This window comes from Xenia sp. Carnegie-2017, unplaced genomic scaffold (assembly GCF_021976095.1).
Source record: "Xenia sp. Carnegie-2017 unplaced genomic scaffold, XeniaSp_v1 HiC_scaffold_14, whole genome shotgun sequence".
NCBI lineage: Eukaryota > Metazoa > Cnidaria > Anthozoa > Malacalcyonacea > Xeniidae > Xenia > Xenia sp. Carnegie-2017.
In genome coordinates, this window is record NW_025813447.1 from 12,774,437 (window position 1) to 12,784,236 (window position 9,800).

Sequence of the window (9,800 nt, forward strand, 5' to 3'; positions counted from 1 at the left end):
TGATTCATTTTTCAAAGAAGAGGAGAATGCACAAAAAGAAAGCAATTTTGTTTTATTACCCAATCATATAGTTAAGGTAAAAGTCCATGACACACAACCGCTTTTGCTTTGAATGATGAACATTGATCGTTTCCATAGTTTCTGGTTTGCCCACTCGACATCACTATTTCTTTTTAGATTGACCATTAACGATAGAAATATGTCTTTGTGAGATTCAGTCTTCTGCTTTTAAATGTAAGATGATTTTTCCTTAAAAGTTAAATATAGTTTGCAATCTTACTGTCAAATAAATAATCATTGAAAGACTTTTAATGCTTGGTTGTCTATATATGTTGAAGTATTTACTGTTCATTCATAACGAAATATTGTATCAGTATAACGCAAGCTTCTTAACTTTAGTGAAAAAACCTATTTCGAAAAATTAGCTTATGTCTGACGTTAGTTTGTCAAATATGAAACATTGGCTTGTCTATAAGTTTGTGCAATGCAATGTGAGATCTCGCTCTTTTGCATGGAAATACCGTATAGGTTGTTAATCTCTCATCAGCTTGCTATTGTTCTTGTGACGTTTAATTCATTGTTGGTCATAAATGTAAACAGACTTTGTGATGATAATATAACTAAAGACAAAATCTAATCGAATACTTGACATTAAACCGCATATTCTAAAATGTTCGGTGTTTGCTGCTTTTGTTCCCTAATTGTAATGCTGTTTGCAAATAAAAACGTATCTAGTCAATCGTTATTAGGTAAAATAACTTATGCGGACGGACGCCAGAGAGAAACGAAAGCAAGTCTTGATGCTGTTCAAAATGGAATGCTTTTTCCTCGTGAGTCAGAAAGTCGTCAAATCAAAAATCTCGGAGGGATTTGGTCCTTTCGTGCAGACATGTCTTCAAGTCGAAATGAAGGTTTTGATAAGAAATGGTATCAACAAGACTTATACAAGGTATGTTCAAATGATATTGTCGCAATGATCATTTTACGTATATATATTTGACCTTAACTGACCATGCTTTTATGGTCATGTTCTGTAAAAGACATTGACTTGAGGTGAAATGACTGAAATCAAGTTTTTTTTCATAAGATGACGAAGAATGGTGTTTTTCTTTATATTTACAGACAGGTCCAGTAATCAAGATGGCAGTTCCCTCAAGTTTTAATGACGTCACACAAGATGATGCACTGAGAAAGTTTGTTGGTTGGGTCTGGTACGATCGTATTGTGTATCCGCCTAAATCTTGGCAGACTGAAAATTTACGGGTGGTTTTAAGATTCGAAAGTGTCCACTATAATGCCATTGTGGTATGTTCAGTCTGTACCATGCTTCCGTTTTATTCATTTCCCCTTTTTATCACAAAAATTAATTTAAAAATTATCAATTTGCTATGAAATGCAACAAGGAAAAAATGTTATTTGCATCTCGTTATTGGACAATGAAATTATGTAGAGTTATGGGGACTTGTGCATAAAAACCTTGGGGATTTGGAATGGGTTTTTTTCAAGACCTTGGTAACAGTTAACAATAGAGTTTGGAAAAATTGATATACAAAAATTCTTTCTCTTCAGTGGTTGAATGGTGAAGAAGCAATAAGTCATTGTGGTGGCCATCTTCCTTTTGAAGCTGACGTTAACAAACTTCTAAAGTTTGGTGAAGAAAACAGAATAACAGTTGCCGTAAATAATACACTGAATACAACGACATTACCTCCAGGAACAATTGAGTACAAGCATGGTCCAAGGTTGTTGTTTTTGCAGGATCTTTACTACAAACAAAATATTGAGATCAGTGCGAACGCAAAATAAAAACAATGAAAAATAACTCTGAAAAAAAAACAGTCAGCTGTTACCTGGGTTTTATCGTTCATTTTATAGAAAAATATCTTGCTTGAAGATCTTAAAATTTAAGAGCCAGAAATTATTTATAACTTAAACACAAAAAGTGAAACATTTATTCCAATTGCCAACATGCAAGATAACGCAATAATTTTTGCATGTTTAAGACATCGTTTGAGTATGTTCATTGTAAACGAGCTCAATCACCTGGAGATTTTTTGCACCAAATATATGATAGTTGATATGACTGGCGGGCGATGAATTGTTCGATGTAATGACTATTTCAGTGATGAGATGTAATAAGATATGTGTCTTTTTTTCTGCAGATATCCCAAAGGATATTTTGTACAGGATTATGCATTTGATTTCTTCAATTATGCTGGAATACATCGTTTGGTTCGTTTTTACACGACACCTCAAGTCTTCATCTCGGATATCACTGTCGTTACTGATCTAACCTCTGATAATGCAAATGGAACACTTCGTTTCAAAACTCTTGTCCTAGGTTCTCAATCTTTACACGATTCTTTTCATGTGTCGTACAAACTCTTCGATGCTGCTGGAAAATCTGTTGCAAATATCTCTGGATTTAAACTGTTAATTGGAAAATTAGAAGTACATAATGTTCAACCATGGTGGCCTATTGGAATGAATGATAATCCTGGTTATCTTTACTATTTGAAGGTACTTATAAACATCTGTTAAATCCAGCATATACAACTAAAGGAAGACGTTGATCATTAAATGAAATCATCGTTATTTCTCATTAAGATCATTGTCACTAGCGGTGATTTGATGGATGTTTATCGTTTGCCAGTTGGATTTCGTACTGTTAAAGTGGAGAAAACAAAATTTCTTATCAATCATAAACCGTTCTATTTTAAAGGATTTGGCATGCACGAAGATTCTGATGTAAGCAATGTTGACTAGTCTTTGTGTTTTGTTTGTATTTTTCTGTGTACTGTTGTGAATCAATGAGATAATATTTTATTTCAGATACGTGGTAAAGGTTTGGACTTTCCTCTAATTGTGAAAAATTTTAATCTTTTTACTTGGCTTGGAGGCAATGCCTTTCGTACCAGCCACTATCCATACGCGGAAGAAATCATGGATATGGCTGATCAGTTAGGGATAGTTGTGATCGACGAGTGTCCTGGGGTTGGCATTGAGAAGTATGGACAATTACGTTATAAATATGATTTGTTAATATTTTCATGCACAAATTTTCTTGTTAAAACATAAATTCAATTTTTTCTCGTGTAAAATGTGTTTGATAGTGTCCGTCTTTAAATTGCAATCTTCTAAATCACATCACTTCAGATAAAAACACTTTATCGTCTTTTCTAGAGTAACTATGCTGTCTTACTTTCATGTTTTCATAGTCTAAATTTTGGTGCCCAGTCTCTTTCGCATCATCTTGAGGTGATGAATGAGTTCGTAAGACGGGACAAGAATCGTCCTTCAGTAGTCATGTGGTCTGTTGCCAACGAACCAAGCTCAAATGTTCATGCTGCTGAGGCATACTTCAAGTAAGCATTTTGTAGAGAAATGTCCGATAACAACCTCTTGACATTAATGTGTTTTTTTTCAGAAGTGTTATTGAACACACAAGGTTTCTGGATCCTACAAGACCAGTCACGTTCGTTTCTGACAAGTCTCCTGATGATGACCTTGTGGTGAGTGTTGAGGTTTTTCTTGCTTAAATTTTCAAACTCCATAAGAACACTAAATACTTGACGAGTCAAATCAGGGTTGGTCGTTGTATAACAGCCTTAAAAATAAGTAACTTGTTAATCTTTCAAGAAACTTTCTCATTGTCCTTCATTCTACGAAAAATGAACGCTTATGCATGTATAGCCTTTATGATGTGTTGTGTCATTTCAAGGTTCAATTTGTGGACGTGATCTGTCACAATCATTATTATGCCTGGTACCAAGATCCGGGACATTTAGAGCTCATTCAGTTACAGCTTGAATATGACTTACGTCAGTGGTTTGAAAAGTTTCAAAAACCTGTCATCCAATCAGAATACGGCGCAGGAGCGGTTGCCGGCATTCATACTGTGAGTGATGGAAATTTAGCTTTTTAACGGAGATTATGACGTTCAATGAAATGTATTTGATTCATATTGCATGAAAAATGCATGAACGAGATGTAAAGTTGTTTTTTTTGCACTCTCGTAGCATTAGCTTTGCACATGTTTACTTATAATTTTTTTCTTTCTTGACAACGAAACGTTTTCTAATGTGAAATTAACGAACCTGCATTCTGTCTCATGGAGTGATTGCATGTTATCGAAGAAACTTTTCAATTATAAAACAAAATACGTGATTTATCAAGGTTAGCAATCTGTTTGAAAAGAATGGCAACAAAAATGATTCAAGCATATTCTTAAAAAGACTATCAACCAATGATCATGTCGTATAATTCATTTGATCAAAATTTTCAGTGTTTTTTTGTCCCGTGAGAAAGACGTTCAAAATTTACAAATAATTTTGTTTTGATCCATTTAGTTTCCTTCTGTAATGTTCACTGAAGATTATCAGGTATTCAGATGCAACTCTGAATTTACGTTTTGCAAGATTAGAATCTCTAAAATAATATTTTAGGTGGCCACCATTGAGCAGTATTTCCCTGTCTTTGATAAACTGAAGGAAGAATTCTTAGTAGGTGAACTGATCTGGAATTTTGCTGACTTTATGACAAAGCAAGGTATGTGTACTCAGGTTTGGAGGGAAGTGTGAGGGAAGCAGCAAGCAGCCCTTCTACCTTCCACTTTTGACAAACAATGTTGGTTCGATAGTTTCCCATTGACACTTAAGCAAATGGCTGTCTTGCGGTTAAGCACTTTTGCAGCAGTCATGAAAATCATCGACCATCCCCCATTGAAAATCTTTACTGGTGTGCTTTTATGCATGATTACGACAGATAATACGATAATTTAAGACACAAGTTTTAATCTTATGAAAAATATCTTTTTTGCACGCTTTACACTTCGGAATGCTCTGTAACATTTGCTTCGTTATTTTTAGGTTTTCACGCGAACATTTACCAATTCATGGTTAAATGTATGAATATCTTGTTGATGATGGTACAATGCATGCTTTGTAACGTCATCAACACATTTGCTAAAACTCAAAGAGTTTTAAAGAGAATGAAGCCATGTGTTACTGTATATTTTCTTACTGTATTATTGCACCAATCTTCTTATCATCAATCTTTAGGCGTTAAGAGAGTTCAAGGAAACAAGAAAGGAATTTTGACTCGACAACGTCAACCAAAACAAGCCGCCTACGTCCTGAGAAACCGTTATCTCAATCTCACTGTAAACTCAATTTTGCCTGTCGACAGAGAAAACGCAATCTGTTTTCGTTAGGATAGTAACATTTTCGTTTTGGTCCAAATAAGCACAAAAAAATCAAATAGGTCAAATTTGTAGTGACTTTCCAATAAAGTCACTTAATTTTGTACGGAAAGAATAACAAAATCAATTTAAAATAAAAATGTCGATGCCAGTTTTTTCAAAGATATATTGAATTATCAACCTGAGCTCTAAAAGACAATACACGTATATTTTCAATTTCGAAAATCTTGTTAAAAAAAAAATAAAAAAATCAATCACCAGAAAAACAAATGACCTTGTGACATATGAACCCCATGAAGTCTATTCTGTCTATCTAGTATTACAAACTTGATGTGATAATGCTAGCTGTTGGTTAAGAACAATAAAAAAATATAGCTCACACTACAATAGATGTAGAAAATGGTCTGTATTATCTTTTTTCGACCTATTTTAATGGGATTGCTGTTTGCTGAGAATTTCGTTCTTACCTGCGCTTCTGTCGATAAAGATCTCTATGTGTATGAAAGTGACAACAAAGCAGAATCAAATCTTAATGCTCTCCAACATGGCATGCTTTTTCCTCGTGAGTCAGAGAGTCGACAAATCAAAAATCTTGAAGGGATTTGGTCCTTTCGTGCGGACATGTCTTCAAGTCGAAATGAAGGATTTGATAAGAAATGGTATCAACAAGACTTATACAAAGTATGTTCGATTAAATGATTTTGTTTATGTTTTGTTGTAAGACATGTGAATTTTATGTTCGACTAATGACCTCGTATCGTTTAACATTTATAAATGGAAATCAAGTTGTGGCGATTTTCGTCATATTTACAGACAGGTCCAGTGATCAAGATGGCAGTTCCCTCAAGTTTTAATGACGTCACACAAGATGATGCACTAAGAAAGTTTGTTGGTTGGGTCTGGTACGACCGTATTGTGTATCCGCCTAAATCTTGGCAGACTGACAATTTACGGGTGGTTTTAAGATTCGAAAGTGTCCACTATAATGCCATTGTTGTAAGTGTTGAAACATAAATGCTTTCAAATCTTTTCTTGTTGGTCAATCAGACGCAGACTTAACATTTTATTTACGATGACGCGGGTGTTCCCCAGCCCCGGCAATTTGCAACCAAATAAAATATCGCCATCTTTTATGTGAATAAATGAAACAACATTTGTTTACTTAACCCCATGTGTTTACTTATTTATTATAAATGTTCAATCCAATGAAAAGCCATGACACTTTATTAATGAAATATGACTCAGAAGAATATTCCACTGAATTTTTTTATCTCTTTGAAATTATTAAGTAATAAATTGACCACAATATGTTTCTTTTCAGTGGTTGAATGGTGAAGAAGCAATAAGACATTATGGTGGCCATCTTCCTTTTGAAGCTCACGTTAACAAACTTCTAAAGTTTGGTGAAGAAAACAGAATAACAGTTGCCGTAAATAATACATTGAATTCAACGACATTACCTCCAGGAACAATTGAGTACAAGCATGGTCCAAGGTATTTGATGGAAACTTTTGTTTCACTTTTTTGTAACGTGATCACATGATCCATTCGTCATTATTGTCCATTTCACATTGATGAATGATGATCACAATTTTAGATATCCCAAAGGATATTTTGTACAGGATTATGCATTTGATTTCTTCAATTATGCTGGAATACATCGTTTGGTTCGTTTTTACACGACACCTCAAGTCTTCATCTCGGATATCACTGTCGTTACTGATCTAACTTCTGATAATACAAATGGAACACTTCGTTTCAAAACTCTTGTCCTAGGTTCTCAATCTTTACACGATTCTTTTCATGTGTCGTACAAACTCTTCGATGCTGCTGGAAAATCTGTTGCAAATATCTCTGGATTTAAACTGTTAATTGGAAAATTAGAAGTACATAATGTTCAACCATGGTGGCCTATTGGAATGAATGATAATCCTGGTTATCTTTACTATTTGAAGGTACTTATAAACATCTGTTAAATCCAGCATATACAACTAAAGGAAGACGTTGATCATTAAATGAAATCATCATTATTTCTCATTAAGATCATTGTCACTAGCGGTGATTTGATGGATGTTTATCGTTTGCCCGTTGGATTTCGTACTGTTAAAGTGGAGAAAACAAAATTTCTTATTAATCATAAACCGTTCTATTTCAAAGGATTCAATATGCACGAAGATTCTGATGTAAGCAATGTTGACTAGTCTTTGTGTTTTGTTTGTATTTTTCTGTGTACTGTTGTGAATCAATGAGATAATATTTTATTTCAGATACGTGGTAAAGGTTTGGACTTTCCTCTAATTGTGAAAAACTTTAATCTTTTTACTTGGCTTGGAGGCAATGCCTTTCGTACCAGCCACTATCCTTACGCGGAAGAAATCATGGATATGGCTGATCAGTTAGGGATAGTTGTGATCGACGAGTGTCCCGGGATCGGGATTCGAGCGTAAGAGTCCACATCAAATATGTTTATTTCGTAATATAATTATTAATGTTATAATGTATTACTTTTGTCAGACCAAATTTTGGTGCCCAGTCTCTATCACATCATCTTGAGGTGATGAATGAGTTAGTGCGACGAGACAAGAATCGTCCTTCAGTAGTCATGTGGTCTGTTGCCAACGAACCAAGCTCAAACCTTCCTGCTGCCGAATTATACTTCAAGTAAGCATTTTGCGGGTTGTCCGTAAGCAATGTCTATTTTCTAATAGAAATTGTTTTGTTATAGAACTGTTATCAATCATACAAGGTTTCTTGATACAACACGACCAGTCACATTCGTTACTAATAAATCATCAGGCGATGATCGTGCTGTGAGTGCCTGCTTTTGTTTTTTCTATGATTTGCCATTTTTTGTTCTAAAAAGAGCAATAAAATTAAAAATGTTGACCATACTCTTGATTTGCTGTCTTGAAGAATTTGTCAGTGAAAAAATCATGAAATATTCTTGAAACTTTTTTATTTATTTTTCTTTACTCATAAAGGATTGCAAGAAAACACATTTTTTTGAGAAAACTTTTTAAAGCTTTCTTTATTAAAACATTTTAAAATTTTCCAATTAAGGTTCAATTTGTGGACGTAATCTGTCACAATCATTATTATGCCTGGTACCATGATCCGGGACATTTGGAACTCATTCAGTTACAACTCGAATATGATTTACGTCAGTGGTTTGAAAAGTTTCAAAAACCTGTCATCCAATCAGAATACGGTGCCGGTACTGTTTCTGGTCTTCATATGGTAAGTCAGTCGTTTAAAATTTGGCTTTTGATTTTTTTAATCTTTCTTTTATAAAAGTTTTCTCTCTAGCTGAAATGATCAGATTTATTATTGGGTTGACGTTGTGTAATTTCTTAAATTTATTGACTAAAATCTCCTTAGCCAATGTAGTGTTTGCACGTGACGTCAAAGCGGCCATGTTTGGGGAGTACATCAGAGTACATCAGAGCTATGGCTGTGATCAGAGCAGCAGAGTGTTCTTGCTCAACAGACCAAGAAATTAACATACATTCTTTTCACAATATACGATTTCTCCCCAACCAACATGTGACTGATAAAAACACTCTATAAGTCAAATTTTTAAATGAAGTGTTATTCTTGCTAAGAACTTTCGTGAAACTGACTCATGTATTTCAATGTAGTTAATTCTGTTGACGTCGTTTCAAGTTTTCAGCCAAATTTAACTGAAAATTTGTAAACTTACAAAGAAAATGTAACCTGTCAATAAAATTAATGTTTATGCATTGAAATTTCCAGTTTCCTCCCGTCATGTATACTGAAGATTATCAGGTAAGGATAAAGACATTCTGAAAACATCTTGTGGATCTTAAACCTGGAATTGGAACAGCAATATTATTGTTGTTTTTAGGTGGCCACCATTGAGCAATATTTCCCTGTCTTTGATAAACTGAGGGAAGAGTTCTTCGTTGGTGAACTGATCTGGAATTTTGCTGACTTTATGACAAAACAATGTTTGTAACAAGTTTCTTCTTTATAAAACACATGATGATTGAAAATTGCTTCTGCTATATTACAGTAGACACCCTTACTAACTTCATCATATTTTTTACAGACTGATTTACAATAACTCAATTCTAATGATAAAAATACCCATCTGGCCATCACACCGAGAGCTACAATTATTTGCTTAATATCAAACATAATATATAGTATATAGTATTAAATGTGAATAAAATTTGTAGGCTTTTTAGGGAACTTTGTCTTCCTTCATGTATTCGTTAAATGTTGATGATGTTCATTATGTTTCTTCTTTTTATTTTTTATGCTGTCTTTCTCAGAATGTGTTTTATATATTTGTTTCTAGATGTTAAGAGAGTTCAAGGAAATAAGAAAGGAATTTTAACTCGACAACGTCAACCAAAGGAAGCTGCCTACGTTCTGAGAAACCGTTATCTCAATCTCAATATCTCCATGGGGTCAACCAAACGAGACGAGTATAAGAATGGAAAATGCACTTGTTAATAAATTGAAAAGGGTGTCCAACAATCTCTTAAATTAAAAGATCTAAACCACTGTAAATAAGTGATATTTTGTTATGAAATGATATCCCAGCTTAGCCAAGCCGCTTTCTTTTATCTTAAAA

At 34.0% G+C, this 9,800-nt stretch overlaps 2 protein-coding genes across 2 annotated transcripts; both read left to right on the forward strand.

The window, feature by feature from the left end:
- The first annotated feature begins 591 nt into the window (after positions 1–591).
- LOC124434446 (beta-glucuronidase-like) lies at positions 592–5,366 on the forward strand. The gene is made up of 12 exons (XM_046984343.1): positions 592–949; positions 1,123–1,305; positions 1,570–1,742; positions 2,163–2,520; positions 2,608–2,748; positions 2,833–3,008; positions 3,219–3,365; positions 3,428–3,512; positions 3,722–3,898; positions 4,350–4,382; positions 4,446–4,548; positions 5,061–5,366. The coding sequence occupies exons 1-12, from the start codon at positions 671–673 to the stop codon at positions 5,210–5,212; spliced, it is 2,007 nt and encodes a 668-aa protein (XP_046840299.1). The 5' UTR covers positions 592–670; the 3' UTR covers positions 5,213–5,366.
- Positions 5,367–5,456: 90 nt separating this feature from the next.
- Positions 5,457–9,773, forward strand: LOC124434445 (beta-glucuronidase-like). The gene is made up of 12 exons (XM_046984342.1): positions 5,457–5,881; positions 6,014–6,196; positions 6,522–6,694; positions 6,798–7,155; positions 7,243–7,383; positions 7,468–7,643; positions 7,715–7,861; positions 7,926–8,010; positions 8,261–8,437; positions 8,954–8,986; positions 9,066–9,168; positions 9,522–9,773. Exons 1-12 carry the CDS (start codon positions 5,600–5,602, stop codon positions 9,677–9,679), a joined length of 2,016 nt encoding a protein of 671 aa, XP_046840298.1. The 5' UTR covers positions 5,457–5,599; the 3' UTR covers positions 9,680–9,773.
- Positions 9,774–9,800: the final 27 nt, after the last annotated feature.

Coding starts and splice junctions, on each gene's coding strand:
- LOC124434445 (XM_046984342.1), top strand. CDS start 5,600: ATGGTCTGTATTATCTTTTTTCGACCTATTTTAATGGGATTGCTGTTT. Junction 8,438..8,953: donor CTGTTTCTGGTCTTCATATG/GTAAGTCAGTCG, acceptor TGAAATTTCCAG/TTTCCTCCCGTCATGTATAC. Junction 9,169..9,521: donor TGACTTTATGACAAAACAAT/GTTTGTAACAAG, acceptor ATTTGTTTCTAG/ATGTTAAGAGAGTTCAAGGA.
- LOC124434446 (XM_046984343.1), top strand. CDS start 671: ATGTTCGGTGTTTGCTGCTTTTGTTCCCTAATTGTAATGCTGTTTGCA. Junction 2,749..2,832: donor GCATGCACGAAGATTCTGAT/GTAAGCAATGTT, acceptor ATTTTATTTCAG/ATACGTGGTAAAGGTTTGGA. Junction 3,009..3,218: donor CCTGGGGTTGGCATTGAGAA/GTATGGACAATT, acceptor ATGTTTTCATAG/TCTAAATTTTGGTGCCCAGT.